This window comes from Microtus oregoni, unplaced genomic scaffold, assembly GCF_018167655.1.
Source record: "Microtus oregoni isolate MIOR12 unplaced genomic scaffold, Mior012 000028F_ref0000031, whole genome shotgun sequence".
NCBI lineage: Eukaryota > Metazoa > Chordata > Mammalia > Rodentia > Cricetidae > Microtus > Microtus oregoni.
Genome location: NW_024543087.1, coordinates 6397186 through 6419048, shown reverse-complemented (window position 1 = coordinate 6419048; position 21863 = coordinate 6397186). Strand labels below are relative to the sequence as shown.

The window sequence follows — 21863 nt, the reverse complement described above, 5'->3', positions numbered from 1 at the left end:
GGTGGTCTGCACTCCACTCCTCCAACACCTTTCCTCCCGCTGAAGGGCCCTGGTGCCTTTTATAAGGTCACACAGGAAGCACACACTGGCACTGGCAGTCACCAGGGCGAGGGAAATTTGAGGCTCATAGAAGAAATTCCAGCTGGCTCATAACCAGGGTTCAATGCTCAGGCACTAAATGCTGAGCATTAGTGTGTGTCTCCAATACACAGAGCAGTGGTGCGCTTGTCACCAGGACTGCAGACGTTTGTAGCTTTCTCTAACACTGCTTACCAGCTTCCTGTACACAGACAGGAAGAGCCAGTTTCTTTCAATGACCAGCAGATTAATTGAGCCTCCACAGACAATGAGTCTATGAGTCCAGGAACCTCCCAGGTTGGAATCCTGGCTGATTGCCTAGACCCACTGGAGAACACAAACCTGCAAACTGTTTTGGTAAGAGCTGTTTACCCACTGGAGCCTTTGTTATCTGGTAGGCTGACCTTCAGTCACCTCAGGAGGACTCGCTGTCAGTCTCAAGGACAACGCACAGCAGTGAAGCCTGCTGAGCTAAGACAAGGTGAGGTTGTGTTGTGAGGAGGAGGAAACCAAAGGTTTCCCTGTCTTGAGCTTCTTAAGGGCTCCAGCTGGAGTGTAAAACAAAGATGGTTCTAGCACAAAGAACTTTGGTGGGAAAAGAATTCGGGACATCAGGATTCAAGAATCACCGGTCTCTCTCCCATCCCCAGGGTCCCTGTGGACCAGGGTGGCTTGGAGGCAGAGAACAAGACACTTTGCTGGGTGTGATGCAGCAAGGCAAAGGTATGCGCCCCTTCCAAAACTAAAGGGCTTAGGATAAGAGAGCTGCTTACTTTCACCAGCCTCCTGTGGTCTGTACACCCCTGGGCAGGTCTCTCCACTCTCATCTTGCAGGAAAAAGGCAGTCATCTGAGACTGACTGGTCTGTTTAGCAGGTGCTCCTGTTTTCTGGAGGCCTTAGTACTCCAGCCAGGGCAGACCCTACTGGAGCCATAACCATACAGTCTCACGTGAGAGCCTCTTAACAACACTTCTGTCAGGTCCCAAACAGACCTGGGACAAGTCTCCTTCAGTACCTGTGGCTCTTCCCACTTCTCAGGCACCACTACCCTAAAGTTCCCCATCCCAGGAACTGGGCTTCCCTTCCTCTCCCCCAGTTTCTCTTTCTTATATAATTCAGCCATTTTGATAGTTTACTCTCCTAAGAAGTATCACATCACACTTACTTTTATGTTTCAAGGGCTGCACTTGGAAAAACAGAGGGAACAAAAGGTTGCCAGAATTAAACATCAACTAACAACTTACTAAAATATTTTGGGATATTATTTGTCAATAATGTATATACTAAACACATATGGAGATGAAAACAAAAGGGGGCTAGAGAGATGGCTCAGTGGTTAAGAGCACTGACTGATCTTCCAGAGGTCCTGAGTTCAATTACCAGCAAGTACGTGGTGGCTCACAACTATCTATAGTGGAATCTGATGCCCTCTTCTGGCTTAAAAATGTACATGCAGATAGAGTATTATACATAAAATAAATATATATTTAAACAAATAAAAAAGAAAAGGACCTGTATTCAATGGAATTTGCTTCTCTCTCTCTCTCTCTCTCTCTCTCTCTCTCTCTCCCTCCCTCCCTCCCTCCCTCTCGCTGTTCTGTAACTCACTTAGACCAGGCTGTCCTTAAACTCACAGAGGTCTCCTGAGTGCTGAGAGCACAGGCGTGTACCCACCACGCTGAGATCCACATACACTCATTTGAAGACTTAAGGAACTAAGCTGAGACTGGTAGCTCCTAGTATAATCCCAGCCCTCAAAAGGGAAAAGCAAAGGGATCAGGCCAAGCTCAAGGCCACAGGGAAATCCAGGCTGCCCAGAGCTACACATTCAGACCCTATCTCAAAACCCATAGCCAGAGAGTTTGGGAATGACTGTGACATACTCATCACTATGATATCAAAATGCTGCTTTAAAAAGAATTGATTAGGCCAGATGAAATGGCTCAGCAAGGGAAAGTACTGGCTGCATAGTGCTATGGCCTGAGTTCCATCCCTGGATCCCACAGTGGAAGGAGGGAAGGAACCAATTCCTGAGAGCTGCCCTTTAACATCTGCATACATGCTGTGACACGCATGCACACACATCATAAACACATGATAATATACCTTTTAAATTTGATAAGCTTCAAAAATTGAAATTTACTTTTATAACTTTCATATTTTTTCCAACTTTCCTACCTTCCCTAGGAGTTGAAACAAAAAGAACAAAAAGCAGGCTTTAGTAATTCTATAAACAAACCTGTTGTAGAAAGAGGATTTGCTAAGCCATGTGGAAAGTCACACATATAATTCTGACAAATGTAAAGCCAAAGAATTCCTTCCTCCATATTTTTCTCTCTTCGGATAACCAGTAACATGTTGACGTAGAGGCACAGAACGTATAACAGGCAATGAGTTACGTGGCATTCTCTGGCCGACAAGCACTGAGGTGACTACTTACTAAGCAGTTAGACAGTCTTTCAGTGCAGAATTTTCTTTCCGGCATTTTACCACCATAAGGACTCCAGAGTCCTTGCAACATCTGGTAAAATCTGAAATTAAAAAAAAAAAAAAAGACATTACATTAACAGGACTTTAAAATTCTAACAGAGTTTCAGCTAGGTGGTGGTGGTGCATGCCTTTAATCCCAGCACTTGGGAGGCAGAAGTGGGTGGATCTCTGTGAGTTCAAGGCCAGCCTGGTCTACAAGTGCTAGTTCCAAGACTGGCTCCAAAGCAACACAGAGAAACCCTGTCTCAAAAAAACCCAAAACAAACAAACAAAAGTTGTAACAGAGTTTCTCCCTTAGAATCCATTATCCAGACTGTACATAGTCCATGCTCAATAACACATGGACACCAGTAAGGGCTGACTACAAGCACGGCTCACTTTATAGAAAGGTTGTGAGAGGAGGACCTGTGAGATAAAGGCAGGAAGCTGCCTGAAGACACACAGACTACAGTGACCATGGAGGATTTCTAATGGGAAGAGCATATTCCAAGGGAAATAAGCAACAAGAGTTAAGACTTCCCAGGACGGGGTGTCTGGTGTCCATCCATGTTTCCTCTCAGCACATGGCAGAGCTGAAGGCTTCCCTCTGACACCACCACAGCCTCCTCCTTCTGAAGAATCCTGCAATGTGCCTGAATAGCTAGTAACAGGGCTCTCGTTCATTACCAAGTCTTAAGACACCATAAAAATTACAATAAGTTTCTGTTTCGTTTCCACGCAGGAATCACACTGCACTGTGGTCTCTGGGGCCACACCCTAGCCACAGCCAGGCCACTGCCACTCTGCCTGGCACTTGTTCTGTCTCTCATCTGCTTGCACCCTACTCTCCCCACAGGCCAGTGCCCTTTGCCCTGAGTTTTGACAGCGGTCCTCTCCAATGCTCTGCTACTTGGTGGCTACTGTGCTTCTAGTAGTTCCAGGCTATGCTGTACAGTAACTATTTTGCTGTCAAGTCGTCAGTCATTACCCCCATCAGGTGTTAAACATGATGTCAGTCTCACAAAGAAGCTGTAGGGGTACAGTCTCAATGCTTTTAGTTCCTTTAATACAAATGATCAAGTTTGCCTCTTCCTTTGAGCCATGTTCTGCTTTCCTATCACTAAGGAATAGAAGTTACGTATAATTAGCTTAAAGAAAGCAGATAATTTCAGGAGTCTCCATACAGCTATATACCTAAAATATGTGAAAAATATTTTGAACCACAGCAACCAAAATGGATTGAGTTAAATTAGATATGTTTTACTGGCACGAAGTTGTCCAAAACTACAGACACACCTGTATATACCACAGCAGCACTGCTAGATTCTGAACAGAGCTGGCAGAACAGGAAAAGGGACCAAGGGATACAGTGATCAAACAAACTTATATAATGTATAGATATGATATGGTCATATAAGATATGACATGATCAGATAAGATACGATCACAGAAAAAAGTCATGGGAAGTCCTCAAAGGGAACCTGTCCATGAAGTTAATGCAGAATTGACCACTTGGGCTATAGGGGTCTTTAAAAGAACTGGCATGTTGGTGGGGAGGTCCTTCTGCCTGTGTGTTGCTTTTACTGGTTAATGAATAAACAATTGCTTTGGGCCTATGGCAGGGAAGAACAGAACTAGGCAGGAAAAGCTAGGCTGTATGCTGGAAGAAAGAAGAGTGGAATCAGACAGAAGTCATGGAGCCACTGCCAGAGTCAGACATACCAAAACTTTGCCTGTAAGCCACAGCCATGTGGTGATACACAGATTAATAGAAATGGGTTAAATTAATAAGGTAGAGTTAGCCAATAAGAAGCTAGAGCTAATGGGCCAAGCAGTGATTAAATTAATTCAGTTTCTGTGTAATTATTTTGGTTCTGAGAATCCAGGACGAACATGCAGCTCCTTGCAACAATTGGCAAGTCAACGTGGGTAACTACATCTGCATAAAAACCTGAGAAAGCATAAAAATTAATTCTAGACACAAAAGACCAGAGTTAAGCATGGTTTGCTAGAGGCATTTTCTTGGATGAGCTCTGTTGCTAGAAGCGAACAGAGGTATGGCTCCTTTAGGAGAGGTTTTCCTGATTCAGCCTTAGTAGGAAAGAAGTCTTGTTTTGAAATGCCGGCTTTCTGGGCCATCCTTCAGGCAGGAGGTCTGGCTACAGAGCATTTGAGTGGGGTTTGTAAGCAGAGTGCTGCAGTTTGCTTGATGGCGACATGGACTGGCTGTGTACCTGAGAATGGAGCTGTGTGCATGTCTCTCAGAGGCATGAGCGGCTCCACCATGCTGGACTGGGCAGGAAACCAGGAAGTACCATATATATCATAATAATGGTGCAGCTTAAGTTTCAGACTGGGTGGTCAAGCAGGAAGTACCATATATACCATAGTAATGGCATAGCTTAAGTTTTAAGAAGTGCTTAGCATTTTAAAAGGTGCTCCTCCTGGACAGTAAAGAATTACAGATATGCAATAAAGACAAATCCAGATGAGTTATAGTGTTGGACAAATGTACATAAAAAAAGAGAAGAAGAAAAAGAATATAGAGAGTCATAAAATAAAGTTAATGCTTTAAAAGGAGGGGGGTAAAGTCTTTAAAGAGACAGAGTACAGATAGTCATAGATTAAAAGGAGCAAAAAAAGCCACGTAAAGATGGAAAATTCAGAGAGTCTGGATTATGTGTATTATTGTGTTATCTTTGAGTTTTTTGACTGCAGACAGACATCTGATTCTGGGGGATGCTTAGCTAAACCAACATATATATTTCAAAGGTATCTTGAATTAAAAATTTTTTTTTTTTGGTTTTTTCGAGACAGGGTTTCTCTGTGGTTTTGGAGCCTGTCCTGGAACTAGCTCTTGTAGACTAGGCTGGTCTCGAACTCACAGAGATCCGCCTGCCTCTGCCTCCCGAGTGCTGGAATTAAAGGCGTGCGCCACCACCGCCCGGCTTGAATTAAAAATTTGAGTCTAAGGATATGTTGCTTTGGATAAGAGGTTCTTCTTTGGATTCCAAAGAGTGAGAAACTGTGGATTGCTTCCAGACTGGTGTGGTTTTTTTTTTTTTTTTTTTTTTTTTTTTGATTTTTCGAGACAGGGTTTCTCCGTAGCTTTTGGTTCCTGTCCTGGAACTAGCTCTTGTAGACCAGGCTGGCCTCGAAAAGACTGGTGTGGTTTGATGGGACAAGACACACACCCCCAGAGATTGATGTGACTACCCCCAAAAATTACTACGCCCATCAGCAGGAAACAGTATGAGGAAAACTATGCCCATATTCCCAAATAGTGTCTATAAATGTTTGTTTACATTTAAAGGGGGATATGATATTGATATTAATAATTTGCATAGGTATGGATCTTGGTTTATTGATATAAATTTAAGACCAATTTTGTTATATATACATGTATTCCTGACCTTGATTAAGGTATTGTGTTTGTGCAGCTCATTTAAAAATGTAATGTATAATTAAGAAATATAGGTTAATAGATGATAATCATCTATAATAGTCAAGTTTATAGTTATGTTAGTTAGGTGTTTTAGATATATAGGGATGTATTTCAATTAGGTATTCTTCAAATCATTAAGAGAACTTCAGAATATGGCATTTAAATGTTTTAAGAAATTAGGACTTTTCATGACAGTGAGACACATCTGTTCCTGGCAGGACCAATCTACTTCAAGAGGAAGGAGGGCATCGAAGAGGCTCCTTATGGAGTTGGTGAGCCATATGGGCAAGAAACTGCTCTTGCCTGGACTGCTTAATGAACTAGACATGCAGTACCCACAACGAAATGACTGCTGAACTTGCCTAAAGGTGAGATGATCCTTCATGAAAGAGTCAGTGAGACATTCTGCATGATACAGAAGAAAGTGACTGAAAAACTACCAATATAGGCAGAACTGTCTTTGAAATTTCCTGCTTCGTGGAAAAGTCTGCTGGATACTATGGGCTTATAGGCTGAAGATGGATGCCCCAATGGTACAAAACTTTGGGTGACTATCCAGGTAGTGAGATGTCTCTGTCAATTCTAGAGTTTTGGAAGTTGCTTACAATGCACTTCCTGTTTACTTAGGTAATATCATATCCTTCTGGAGTCTCTGATGGAGTTGAAGAATTCAAGTTATAGTTTTCCTTAGTTATGATAAAAATAAAGTAGATATAAATATTTTAACTATAATTCTTACTAGATGCCTGTTTTGTTATATGTAATTTTACTACGTTAAAGTCTTCCTTTTTGTTTAAACAAAAAAGGGAAAATGGTGTGGGATGTCCTTCTGTCTATGTGTTGCTGTTATTGGTTAATAAATAAAGAATTGCTTTGGGCCTATGGCAGGGAAGAACAGAACTAGGCGGGGAAAGTTAGGCTGTATGCTGGGAGGAAGAAGGGCGGAGGCAGAAAGATGCCAGGGAGCCTCCACTGGAGATAGACGTGCTGAAACTTTGCTGGTAGGCCACAACCTCGTGGTGATGCAAGATTAATAGAAATGGGTTAAATTAATATGTAAGAGCTAGCCAATAAAAAGCTAAAGCTAACGGGTCAAGCAGTGATTTAATTAGTACAGTTTCTGTGTGATTATTTCAGGTCTAAGCTAGCTGGGTGGCCAGAAACCAACAAGCGGCCTCCCTTCTACAGCATGTTTAATAGCAGTGATAAAAAAGTGAGCTACTGTGCCATGCTATGACCTCATCACACCTGTGCCAAACTGGTCCACTCAGATAATGGCTAAATGAAACATTATTTTCATCCTGAGTTTTGCCTGGAGGAAAAAAAAATGCTAGTTGGCAAATTTCCAGACCTTTTTGGAAAACACAGTAGCTACTCTCAAGAGTTTAATTCATAAATTTAACAAACCCAACAATCTAGTTGTTGTAGAATATTATTGTAACTGTGAAGGATGTATTACTTTTGTTCACGCTGCATTTGTGTAATTATGAAAAGATGCGTTGTATTTGTTTCACCTTTCCTGCCTAACGCACCTGATTGGTCTAATAAAGAGCCAAACAGACAATAGCACAGCAGAGAAAGGATAGGTGGTTTTGGCAGGCAGAGAAAATAAATAGGAGGAGAAATCTAAGCTCAAAAAAGAACAGGAGGAACAAGAGGAAGAGAGAACAAGGGAGACACCAGCCAGCAGACATAAAGAAACAGTAAAAGTGAGATATACAGAAGAAAGGTAATAAATCCCGAGGTAAAAGGTAGATATAGAGAAACAGGCAAAGCGATAAGAGCTAGCAAGAAAAGACCTAAGGTAGGCCCAACATTCAAAACTAGTAAGTCTCTGTGTCATGAGCTTGTTGGTGGCCCAGAAGAAAAGGCCTGGTACACCGTCCTGGCTTAGTTCGGCACAGAACACTTGAGCACCACATTGTTTTAATATCCATTTCCCCAAAGGAATGGAAATGTCTTAAGGTGGAAACTGACGGAAACAGCATTTTTAGGTTCTACTCAGTAAGAGGTACCGACAGTCGTTTCTCTTTATCCAAAGCTCTTCTGGAATCACGGTAACTGGCCTGAAACCTCAAGACGTTTTTGTAAAGGGTTCTACCATGTGTTTAGCAACACATTTAAAGAGGATCTTTCTTTCCTCCTGCACTGGCATATACTCATGCAAGAATACTGTTGCCAAGTGACTCTAAAATGATATTCTAACATCTTAAGTGTCTACCTTCCCATTACGTTAAATGTTAAAGAGCTTGCATACTCAACCCTATCAGTCTTTGAAAATTAATGAGAACTATAAAAACTATACAAAGAATTATAGGACCCAAAAAGCCCTAAAAATTAGGAACTATTAAAGTAAAATTATGAGCTACAAAAATAAATTTTCATTTAATTAAATAAATGTTAATGTAATGCAAACACAAATGAACGAGAGATTAAAAAGACTAAGTTATAATGAAGCATAATGAAATATGTGTTCAAGACCTTCTTCAGCAAAATACCAAAGATGTGAAACTCTTTTAATCTCGGTATTCAGAAAGCAGAGGCAGGCAGACCTCTGAAAGTCAAAAATAACCAGGTCTCTAAAGTGAGCTCCAAGATAGCCAGGACTACAGAGAGACCCTGTCTGAAAACAAAACGACAACAACAACAAAAGAACCCTGGAAACTGGAAATGGATATTTTGTACAACCTTCATTTTATTTCTAAGAAACTGTCTAGATCATATAACAAACTACTGATAAAAGTCCTTATGTATAATAAAGGGTGCATCAAAAAATGTCTAGGAACAGATTCTGTCTTCCCATAACCCTTCCCTAGGCAAAAGCCATCCCATCTCCTCCCTGACCCCTCTGCTGCTACCCTCAACCCCAGGTGACTCCCAACACTGAGGAACTGTATCCCTCCCTGCATTCCATCCCTGGTGACCCTTCCCCAAGCCCACACCAGCCCAGCTATCCCTGGCCCGGCTACTGGGCCCTCTGCCCCCAGCCCAGGAAGACTTTCGTCAAGTAGGCCCAGTACACACACACAGGGACTGTGGGAGACTTGACTGCCAGGGACCTATACCCCCTCCCTGGATCCTAGCCCCGTTTCCTTCCCCAGGCCAACACCTTCCCAGCTTGTCCCTGGCCCCGCTGCTGGGCCCTACCTCCTAACCCCAGCAGACTTCACCATGGAGGCAAAGAACACACCAGGCACAACTGGTGACTGGCCCTCCTGTCCTGTAGCCTGGCCCCTCCCACCTCTCAGCACCAGCACCACTGCTGAGTGCTGGCCCTAACTCCAGAGGACTCCCACTGCTCTGGTACAGTCCTCACCAGTTGACAAGTGGTGCCTACCAGCTGAACTGCTGCCACCCCTGCATACTACTTCCCCAAGACCCAAAGGACAGCCCAACCCCTGCCACCTCATCATCCTCCCCAAGTCCAGCTCATAAGCCCGCATACATTCCACACCATTCAAAAGAACATCCCCATCAGCTCTACCACAGGCCAGGATGATCTTAGGTACCCCAGGAAATGATTCAGGCTTTACTGGAGGCCAGGCCGGATCTAGAGACCCAAGAAGACTTGGGCTTTACCAGAGGCCAGATGGGATCAGGGACTCAAGGCCCCCCAAAACCTAGTAGAAACACCCTACTGGATCTGAAGACTCACCAATTCCCAGAATTCTTGGCATTTAGGCCAGGAGACCAGAGAGGAAACAGAAACCAAGGGAAAAAACACCCATCCAACAAAGACAAACACAGGATTGAACACCTAGACCTATAATCAACCCAAACCCAGCTGCCTAAATGCCAGTGTAAGAACAGCCAATAACAGAAAGGGTTACCACCAAAACCTAACTATCCTACAACAGCAAAACCTCAATATTCCAACACAGCTAGAGCACAAGAAAATGAGCTGAAAAATAACTTTATGAAGATGACAGGGATCCTTAATGAGGACATGAAAAAAAATCTTCTAAAAAATTGAGGGGAAAACAACCAAAAAATTGGAGGAAATTAGCAAATCTCTTAAATAATGTCAAGAAAACCAAGAAAAAACAGTGGACAGAAAAAAATAAAATTGTTCAAGACCTGAAAATCGAAACAGAAGCTATAAAGAAAACACAGAACTGAGAGAACTCTGGAAATGGAAATCTGTATGGATGATCAGGAACCAACAATGCCAGTATCAGCAACAAAATACAAGAAATGGAAGAGAGAATCCCAGGCACTGAAAACATGATAGAGAAAATAGATTCATTGGTAAAAGAAAATGTTAAAGCTAAAAAATTCCTAACACGAAACACCCAGGAGGTCTAGGACTCCATGAAAAGACCAACCTAGGAATAACAGGGATAATGAAGAATCCCACCTCAACAGGCCAGAAATATACTCAACACAATCATAGAAGAAAATTTCCCCAACCTTAAAACAGGCATACCTATCTATAAAGGTTTTTTAAAAAATACAATAGACAAGACCAGAAAAAAAAGCCCCTTGCCACACAATAATCAAAACAAAGAATATTAAAAAAAAAAAAACAAGGAACATTAAAAACTGAAAAGGAAAAAAGGCCAAGTAACATATGGATCCCAGCCCAGACTAATATGCCCAGGAAAACTTTCAATCATCATAAATGGAGAAAACAAGATATTTCAACCTGATATGCCATGTTTTGTTCATACCCATGGGAGGCCTGCCCCTTTCTGAACAGAAATGGAGGAGAGGATTGAGGATGGGGGCAGGCAGATGGGAGGTGGGAGGAGAGAAAGGATGGAAAACTGTGGTTGGGATGTAAAATAAATAAATAATATTTTTAAAAATGTCTAGGCAGGGCCAGAAGTCTAAGATAGTGGACAAAACAGTAATTTATAGTGTATTTCATTATCTATAGGTATAGTTTCCAGTTACTGTGATATGAACAAACTTTGAGGGAGTATCTAATAACCCATACACTGAGGGATCTAAAACTATGAGATACTTGCTGACAGTGGTGACGCACGCCTTTAATCCCAGTACTTGGGAGGCAGAGCCAGGCAGAGCTCTGAGTTTGAGGCCAGCCTGGCCTACATAGTGAATTCTAGGATGGACAGGGCTATACGGAGAATCCCTGTTCTGAAAAACAAAAAAATAAAATAATAATAATAAGATAAAAAGTCAGATACTTAATCTTGATCTTTTACATTTTTTTCTTCACTTAAGGAATTTCATGGATCACAATATTTTATAAGCACAGTTATCCAGAACTAAGGTATCTACTGAGACAGAATAGCTTTAAAAGACACATTTCTAAACAAATCTGTTACTGACGGCTGGAAAGATGGCTCAGCAGTTAGAAGTTCTTGGTGCTTTTGCAGATGACCTGATTTCAGATCCCAGCACCCACATGGTAGATAGGTCACAACCACCTGTAACTCCAGTTCCAAAGGAATCCAATAACCTCTTCTAACCTCTGGAGGCATCAGGCAGACACTTGGAAGATACATACACCTGTATACAAGCAGAATATTCATATACATAAATGATTTTTTAATCCAGGTCTCTAACTAGAACCACTATTTATATCTCCATTATTTTTTTAAAAATTAACTATTTTACAATCGGCTTTAAAGGTTTTTTAAAAGACTTATTTGTGTATGTGTGTGTGGAAAGGTGTCCACATGAGTGCAGGTGTTCAGCGAGGCCAGAAGAGGGCAGCAGATCCCCTGAAGATGGAGTTAAGGAAGGTTGTGAGTCACTCCATGTAGATGCTTTTTGTCTGTCTGACACTGTTGTTCATTACCACCTCCTCAGTTTCATATTGTGTATAGAATTTGTCCAAAACAAAGTTAGAAATAAATAAATATATAATATGAACCTCAAGAACTTTGTGGAAATTACAAACTTAGAAGGGAACACTCAGACTCATCTGTTTGCTAGAATATATATTTAATGAGATAGAAATGAGATTCCCAGAAGAAGCAGTCTGCGTGCTGCTGGCACACAGAGCATTTGGGTCTATGGAAGAACACAGGCCAAAGATGTGCTAGTGGTGCTAAACAGGGCCTCAGATAGCCCTTTAATACACTGCTCCACAGAAGAAACTGTTTCCCCATGTAATTTCATTATTATTCTCCTGCAAGGCACTTAAAGTTATTGATAGTAACAACACTGGCAGCTACAACACTGATTGTTCACTGTGTGCTGGGCACTGTACTAAATGCTTTATGTGCAGAAGAACTCACCAAATAGGCACCATTCAGGCCAACAGAACAGACCAGCAGGCCAGTGTTCTCAAGACCCCATCACTACCACAGAAACAGTGAGTCAGGGCTGTGTGCTGGTTCTTACTGAATGGTAACGTGGTATTTTCAAATATTTAAAGCGAGAATTTTACACATTAGAAAGTGGCTTCTCCAAAATGAATAGAATGGGCTGATTTTCTCTTGTATTCATTTTTCCTGTGAGCTGGTAAGTTTCCTTAGAGCTCCTGCCACGAGCACAGGTGAAGGGTTACTTATAGGGACAGTGGCAGACACTTTTGTTATCTATTTGAAAAGGCCAAAGAGAATAAATTCATAAATGCACAAGCCTTCCACAAGCTTCTCATAACAACCATGCAAAATGAAAACCTCTGCATTTCAGATCTGAAGTGTGTCATGCACACACTGTGACAGAAACACAGACATTTGTGTCTCTCCACAGGGTCAGAACCATTGTTTTAAAGAATAATGGCAGGCCGGGTGATGGTGGCGCAAGCCTTTAATCCCAGCACTCAGGAGGCAGAGGCAGGCGGATCTCTGTGAGTTCGAGACCAGCCTGGTCTACAGAGCTAGTTCCAGGACAGGCTCCAAAGCCACAGAGAAACCCTGTCTTGAAAAAAAAAAAAAAAAAAAAACGAAAAACCAAAAAAAAAAAAAAAAACCCTAAAGAATAATGGCAATTTCACAGGCTACATCGTCAGTATATTGACTGTGCTTGCCAATTGGTCCAATTTCCCTTGATATCTGCTTGATGAGGGATTAATTTCAATCTTAATTACTAATATTAGCTCTCAGATCACATATCAAGTAGTAATTATGTCTCTGTCTCTGTTTCTCTGTCTCTCTGTTTCTCTGTCTCTCTGTTTCTCTCTCTCTCTCTCTCTCTCTCTCTCTCTCTCTCTCTCTCTCTCTCGGCGTGGGTGGGTCGTAAAAGGTTAAAGAGGGAACAAAGTTCAAGGATGTGGAGGAGAGCACAGATACCAGGAATCTAAACCCACTGCAGGTAGTTAGATTATTAACCAAATCAGTAGGAAAGCTAGTTCGGGGCAAGGCTCTGGAGTGACCGGGGCTGCAGAGGTGGGGTAGATAGGACCCCGGAAACCATAATAGTGAGGTGCAGCACCAGGTCTGGACACATGAACAGACCAGTGTATGGCAGTATCGGAAGGCCCCAATAGTAGTAAGGGACCTAGATGGGCTCCCGTCTCCACCGCAGTGTTCTGTGTGGAATGCAATGAGGGCTCAGTAAGTTCTTGGTCTGGTATGTTTTTAGAATGTCTGTGTGCCCACATGGTCTGTATCCCCTTTGTTTCATTTACATGTGATGCAGTATTTTTATTTTCAGGATTAAGTTATTATCAATCTGTGCTTCACATGCGGGGCTGGTGCCTGCATATGCAATGGCATGCAGAGTCATCCTTTCTCTGTGTTTGCACTTAAAATGGAGCCAAATGCTGCTTTGTGAAATGGAGCCACCAGAGCAAGACACAGCTGAAAGCCAATGTTCCACACAGTCTGGAGGAGCTTGGTGCAGTGCAGGGCAGGGCAGGGCATCCTGATCCCAACAAAGTGCTGCCAGGAACTGACAAGGAGCACAAGTAGGAGATTCTCAGGTGGCAGCATCCATGAACATCACTCATGATGAGAAGTGGAGGGCTGAGAGAGAAGCCAAGCCAAAGAACCAAATCGTCAAAGAGTCTGTTTCTTCCATCTTCCTGACACACGGTCTACTTATAAAACAGAATGGTGTCCACCCTGGAATGAGCTGGGGTGACAAGCACTCACCACGCCACTTCTAAACAGTTCCGTGTCCATATCGACGGCAAGAGCCTCAACGTTACCCACAGGAGCAGCTTCAGTCGCCTCGTTATGTAGATAACTATTACACACGTTTCTAAAGTAAGGTGATTTGTGAAGACCCACAGAGAGAGCATTACACAAGCAGTCGTTAGAGGAACAGCATATTCATAGCCATAGCCTATCTCTTTGTTCGTCCCCACCAGCTCTAACTCTTACTACAGCACAAAACAGCACGCAGCCATTACACACAGCACACTGACAGATGCTGGTCTCCAACTCTTTCTTTTCTGTTTTCTGAAGGATGGGTTTCCACGGTAAATTTGCTGAGCTCAAGTATCTCCTGCCTTGCCCTGCCCCAGGAGCTAGGATCACAGCACAGGGAGCTTGTGCCACTAGCAGTCCCCAGGATGGAGAGGATGCTAGTGAGGCAGGAGAGTATCACTGCTCAGAACACAAGCACAAAGCGCCAGTGGAAGAATGTGCAGCCACAGCTCTGGTTCCCTCACAGCAGGGACACTGACAGTCTCAGGGACAAGAGTTGAACAAACTGTCTGTCCAGCATTTTGGTACTCTGTAAGCTTGGAACCAAGTGTTAACTTAAAACAGGAAAAAAAAAAAAGTAGTTCTAGGCTGGGAGACGTGGAAAGGGAACCAGGACCGAGGGAGTGGCGTGAGGAAGCCATTATCACCCTTTCCCAGTCTCGGTTTAGCAACACCTGGTGGGAACCCCGCTGAGACCTAGAACTCCCCATTCATCACCTTCCAGGGCTGTTTCCAATGGATAGCTTAATTTCCTTAAATACTCATTGTTCTCAACTACAAATTTAGAAATTTCTTTTTGTGAAATGTATGTCTGCATTGTTTCATCAAGTGAAAAGCATTACTTCAAGGTAAAAAGACTCAAAAATCACACTGAAGGCTTTCTTCTAACTGAACAGTCACACCCACTGCCAAAATGAAAGGAATCCGACAATAACATGTGCTACCTTGGTGGTAAATAAATCTAAATTCACAGTTTTAAAGAAAAAAATGGGGGGAGGGGACTAAAAGAAACGGTGCCCCAAATTTAATTAGACATTAGTAAGTATAACTATCACTAGTTAACAAGGCGAATCGATCCTTTTAGTTCTGGCTACGACTTGTGTAAAGATTTTACAATGTTACTCCTTAAAACCAGGTCCTATGGAGGTGTCATCACACCATTTATACTTCCACAACACTTATGATATTGCTATCACACTCTTAAAATAAATGAGAAGCCCATGCCACATTTCAGACCAACGAAATGCTTCTGACTATTTTTATTTCAGGAAATAAACATTAAAATAATTCTTTACTGCTCACTTTTTTCAATGTTGATCAGTTAAATAAAACTATATAGGGTTTTTTCTCCTCTTTTATGTTACAAGCATACTTCAGAAGTCGGTATTTAATCACTTGGTTTTAGCATTCAGTTCTAGATAATATGTTACAAAAATTGTGACAACAAAAGCATTTTGTGACAAAATTATTATGCTTTTAATTTTCTATTAAATTATGATTTATTAACATTCTGCACTTGAAAGATTAGTCTGTGTCTAGAATGAATTTAGTGGTGCATTTAATGCGACAAGAAGCAAGGAGGATGAACATGGAAAGATCATTCTGCATTGCAGTGCATGAGCTGTTTGACAATTCAAGCGCAGTCCAACAGCAAGCTTCTCTCTAGATTGATCACGGCTCAGTTAACAGCACTGAATATCTAATATCTCCAACTCAATTAATTCTCACCTGATTAGCATCAGACTGATATTCAAACTAAATCATCTCTCCAGTCAAGTAGAAATCAATATTTCTGATTTTACTTTTAAATTACAATAGAAAAGAAAATGCATGCACCTTCCATATGCCACGAGCGGCTTTCCTGCTCTACCGTGGCGTGGCTAACACAGCTGATTAAAGTCTTATTCTAATTTGAGAACCGCTATGTAGCAGGAACTGATTAATCTGAACCCAGAGATGGGGTAAGGTAATTAAATATATCTTATAAAGGGCAAACAGAATATTGACATAAAATAAACTTAACTTCTTAAAAAAAACAAACCTCACTGTTTATCCAGCTCAAGTAGTTAAGAATAAAGTTATATTAGAGATTGATTGCTCTGAGAAAATAAAGATATATCAGGCATATTTCTAATGGGCCCAAAAGCAGCAACTCGTCTCTAGACCACATCCCTTTTGTAACTATCCTCCCCAAAGGGCAGGCACATACCTGAAACCAAGCCAATTTCTAAGTGGCTTTCCCAAGAGGAGGAAAACATGGTGACCCAGCCTTGGTGAGTACAGAAATCACCAAATCCTCAAATAAGAGAGACCTTATATAAATTTATAATCATTACTGTAAGAGAGAATGTGGAATTTACCCTTCTTCAGCTCCTTTCAATTTAACAAGACAAACTGTAAAGCCAAATTATTTGCTGTGTTTATTGATCAGAAATAACTGTTTTGTTTGTTAGCAAGCTCAAAAATTTAGAAGAAAATTAGAAAAACTGAAAATTTTTAGAATGAAAATTATGGCTAAATGTAGTTAACTAGAGTTGATAATTCGGAGTAGTGTAAATCAAAACTGTGTTGTACACACAGTACAGGTATATAACAGAACTGCTGTTACAGTGTAATGTTAGATGCATTTTATATATAAAATCTTATTTATAATGTAAAAATGTACTCTCTTATTTCTAAACTTCACAAACTTACATTTGCAGGTAAGGGAATTGAAAGGATCACAAAACAACAAACTTCAGCCTTCTATTCTGCTAAGTAGTCTATCAAACAATATGAACACAAATGACTAAATATTTAAAATACTGCTAATGCATTTACGATGTCAGATCTCAGACCCTGTGCTACTCATGTGCAGGCACAGAGCACTGTGCTAGCATCAGCGCCAAGGGAAGCCTTGAAAACTTAGAAAACACTACAGAAAAAAATTCACCTTTGTTCTTTGTATTATTACGACCTTTATTAAAAGACTAAAAGGGAACTAGACAATATAACTCATCTCTCAAATACACACTTTTGTGCCATAGGAACAGAGGTGGAAAGAGTAGATGCTACAAAGTCTTCTTTGTGAAACTCCACAAAGAATATTTTTAATTTTAAACCAGAATGTCAACAAGGTTGATTGAAATAAATAGAAATAAATTAATGCTAAATAATTACTAAGGAAGTTTTGTTTATAGAAATGAATAATTCAGTGTTTTGCAAACTAAACTCAAGCAGCAGCTGCTTTGCTGACATTAAGCTAAAAAGAGCTTCCTTAAAATGAAAAAGCTTGAACAGCATAGGATCATCATGTTTTCCATGTCACACAGAGTATGTTCTTCCTAGGTCTTCTGGGCTTGGTGTAAAATATGCCACAGTTACAATACTAACCAGCCAATCATGTAAGGAGTCTCAGCATCACCATTTTCATGGGAAGACTCTGTCACATTCTACTTAACTGAATATATGCATAATTTCTGGCCTGTTACATCTCATAACAGCTGGGAAGAGAGAATAATTCAGATTTCTAACAATCTGCTCCTGGCCTGCTTGGTCCTAGGTTTTAAAGTAATTCCAAAATGAGCCCTAGACTCTCAGTCTCTCTTCTATTCGAAAAAGAGCAAAGAAGGGCGCTCCAAGTCGGCAGACTAAGGAGACACTGTCCTGTTTGCTCTTGTCACGTAACACCCGAGCCTTCCATTCAAGCAGTCAGCAGGTATTAACGTGGAAATGTTTAAAGGTTACAACTACCACTCACGCTCAGTCTGATGTCATAATAAGACACCAACAGCAGTCACAAAGGAAAACGAGGTCCTGTGCCCAAGTGATCTCTGTAAAGCCTGCAACTCTTTGTGGATCATAAAAACATGGAAGAAAGAAGGTAGTATCCTCTGACTTTGCTTAACTAACACATAAGAAGTGCATATGAACATGCCATTTACATATACGCATGCATACTATCTAGATCATGTTGAACACAAGCACCTCCTCTAACATCTGTCCTATCTTTGTGATGACAACATCCTTCTCTCTTTCTCCCCATTTGGTTCTATGAGACAGTCTGACTGCATCACCCATGTTGGCTTGAACCTTGCTGTGGGGCAGAGCCAAAAGTCACTGGTCTGGTGCATGCTACTTCTTATCCTCTACAAATTCTACATTTTAGCTCATTCTTCTATTAAGTATAGACTGAGCATATCTCTCCCTCAAGCTGTGTTCTGGCTGTGTGGACTGTATGTGTGAAATCAATCAGAACACTGTCCTTTGAAGCTTATTCTCAAAGGCAGACAGGAAGCGAAGCACTGTAGACTGTCACAGAGTCACAAGAGGACAGTGGAAGCTGGGGCTAACGAGGGAGCCATGGGATACATTTTCGGTAGGAATGTCCAGGAAGTACCCTCCGAGGGAACTGTCATTGGAAAAACTTAAAGAAGCAAGGAATCCAACAATATAATTTCACAGTCAGTAATACCAAAATGTCTAATTCTGTACACAACAACCCAAAAAAAACTTACAAAGAAAAATGGGCAACGAGAAAGAGAAGAGTAGACGAGACTACTAGATTCCTAAGCACGGCACAGACGACTCCATCAACCATTCCAAAGGCACAGCTGTTAGTGCTAGCAAGTGTCTCAGCCAACAAGACTTACATTTCAAAATACCACATGGCTAGCCCTCAGGTTACATACACACAGGCAGCACTGTACAGAACAAGCAGGTTTTATTTATGTATTTAAAAGTGCGTACACACACACATATGTGCACACACTTATGCGCGCAAGCACGTGCACACACAAAGCAAAGAAAAAGAGGCTATGAATTTGAGAGAGTGTAAATGGGATACATGGGAGGTGTTGAAGGGAGGAAAAAGAAAAGAAGGAATGATGTAATTATCTTATAATTTCAAGAAAAAATACATTATTAAAAAATAAAAATAAAAGGTTTGTAATAAAAGCAATCCGTTGGGAAAATATTATTCATAAGGATATTTCTGGAGTTGCAGAATGTAGAAACTTCATCTTATTTTGCTTGATTTTGCTAAACAAAAAGCATCAGGAACTAAGCACTGACACAACTTCTCCAACGGAAACAAACAATTAAGGGCTAAGTCCCAAGCAGCAAAGCCCGATCTCTACCAGTGCTGACTCATGGGCTGGAATGAAACTACAGCCTGCTCTAAGGACCTCTGTGTGAGCCAAATCGGTGAATATACACAGATTTTCTAAAGAGAGGCCGGGGACTAGAAACACAGCTCAGGGACAGAGCATGGGGCTGTGGGTGACACTTCCCAGCACTGCGAAACAAAGATGGGCAGTGTGATGGATACACCATAGGCAGGACAGAGGGTACAATGAAAGTTCTTACTCAAAGGCTTAGGCTAAAGAGTTATTAAATTTCTAAAAGTAAATGAAATAGTCTTAACTAGTCTGAGGTTTCTAGTATTGCTGATTTATGCTGGCTTTAACTTGGCTGCATCATTTCCATTAACTTCTTGTATTAAGAATTTTCTTTGTGCTTGCAAAATAGAAGATCCATTCCAAACTTCCAGCACTCAGGGTCTACACACAAGTCCATTTGTTGCACTTTTAACTTGTTTTTGTTAAATAACTCCTTCAGAAAATAACACATCTGTTGAAATACCACATACCCAGTGATGGCATAACCACTTAAGTCTTCCTAGCTAAGCACCACACTTACTTTTAGGAAACAGGAATTTTGTATGTTGGCTATGTTTCTTTTAACACATTATTTTCAGTCTTCAATGTACTAGGTATAAAACGGAGGATGAGAAACATTCCCAACATATTCCCCTTAGATTTAAATGACTCCAACTACAAACAGCACTAGGCTGAGTACTACCATTGTTTTAAAAATCTGAAATTCTTTAGAAGTGTTACCTTTCAGTACATACAAAATAAAAAAATCTGGTTCACACACAAAGTGTTCAAACTATTTTAAAAACTAAATATACTCTGTTATAGAGTACATTAGAAGGAATGTTTTCTATGCTCTTATCTTAAGGATCAAAAATACACACATAATAAGTAGTCTAATTCAGCTATTAGCCCAGTATAACATAAGCCCAATTACTATGCATAAAGAATAAAAACTCAGGTTTATAATGGAAATGTCTACTGGTGGGCACCACTGTTCCCAGCCAGGAGCATCAGATGGGAATGTTTCATAGACTGTGTAGAAAACAGAAGTTATTGGAGCTATAAATAAGGAACTCACGAGCATGAACACTGCAGCAGAGTGTAGGAGCCTCTCAAAGCAGAAAATGGATCTGATATAAACCCATCCGAGCCGGGTGCTGGTGGCGCACGCCTTTAATCCCAGCACTTGGGAGGCAGAGGCAGGCGGATCTCTGTGAGTTCGAGACCAACCTGGTCTACAAGAGCTAATTCCAGGACAGGCTCCAAAACCACAGAGAAACCCTGTCTCGAAAAAACCAAAATAAATAAATAAATAAATAAAAAATAAAAAAAAAATAAACCCATCCGATCGTTCCTTGTAAGTACCATTCCACCAACTTCTAGAGCTATGGTTTCCTAGGCTTTTATAAAGGAAAAGTTGTCTGCACTGCTGTACATAGTGGCTTCACTCAATACTCTTAACTACGATGCAATCTGCAAATTTTCTTGCAAATCCGGCTTATTGGGTTTTCAGCCTTTAGGGTTTTTAGTAGCCACATGGAGCTCCTGAATGACCAATGATAAAGCTTCTGGTCATAAAGCTAGACACAGACAGTTTTCATACCTAACCTAGTATCGAAAATTCTTGAGATCACAATAGGATACCCTACAGCCCCCTTGCAGAGCCACCAGAACCACTGCTCCAATCTCTCTTTCTCTCTCTCTCTCATTTGTAAAACCTATTAAAACATCTCCAAATCCACCTAACAGAAATAGATAATAGATAAAAATGCATTTGCTGTAGACAGGAACTTATTCTGCATAACAGAAAGGAGAATCCTACCCTGGATTTTGACACATAGCACTCACTGTTCTACAGGCAAATAAAGCAACTGTACAGAAAGGCATGCATAGCAAGGGAGGAGGAGCATTTCTCTTTTTCCTGTCCACCAGTCCACCACAGTCGCTAAGACTCTCATGCTACAAGGCCAACATCTCACTGTTGACAGCACTTGGCTACAGATTTGCCCCACCCACAGATGACCCTGACAGTGACTGTTTCAATGCACAGACACTGAGTTAGGTCAGAGAAGAAAGTCCTGTGGCGTGACTACCTACTACAATCAAATTCAAAGCTATATTCAAAACAAAATCAACATAGTTTTAGCAGGATTGAATGGACTCTCAAGTTAAAGGAGAACTTTATTTTTTTTAAGAAATTTTTTAATTAATTAATTAATTTATTATGCACTTTCCAGGATACAGTGCCAGATCCAGATCTCATTACAGATGGTTGTGAGCCACCATGTGGTTGCTGGGAATTGAACTCAGGACCTCTGGAAGAGCAGCTAGTGCTCTTAACCTCTGAGCCATCTCTCCAGCCCAAGGAGAACTTTATTTATTTGCTTATTTATTTACTTATTTGGTTTTTCAAGACTGGGTTTCTCTGTGTAGCCCTGGCTGTTTTGGAACTCACTCTGTAGACCAGGCTAGCCTCAAACTCATATATCTGCCTGCCTCTGCATCCCGAGCACTGCCATCTCCTAACTAAAACGGGGATCTTTTAACGATGTATTTTGACAAGTTAGATGGCTCATCTGGTAAAGGTGCCTGTCACCAAGCCTGATGACATGACGGGTATTTGGGACTCACACTACGCTCCCCGCCCCCACATATAATAAATA

At 41.2% G+C, this 21863-nt stretch overlaps 1 protein-coding gene across 2 annotated transcripts in view; it reads right to left on the bottom strand.

The window, feature by feature from the left end:
* Window positions 1-21863, bottom strand: part of Cmc1 (C-X9-C motif containing 1) — a 69012-nt gene that overhangs the window by 9031 nt on the left and 38118 nt on the right. For both annotated transcript variants that reach the window (XM_041676998.1, XM_041676999.1), the window contains one exon: window positions 2520-2610. In XM_041676998.1, coding sequence (XP_041532932.1) covers window positions 2520-2610 — 91 coding nt within the window. The remainder of the gene's footprint in view (window positions 1-2519; window positions 2611-21863) is intronic.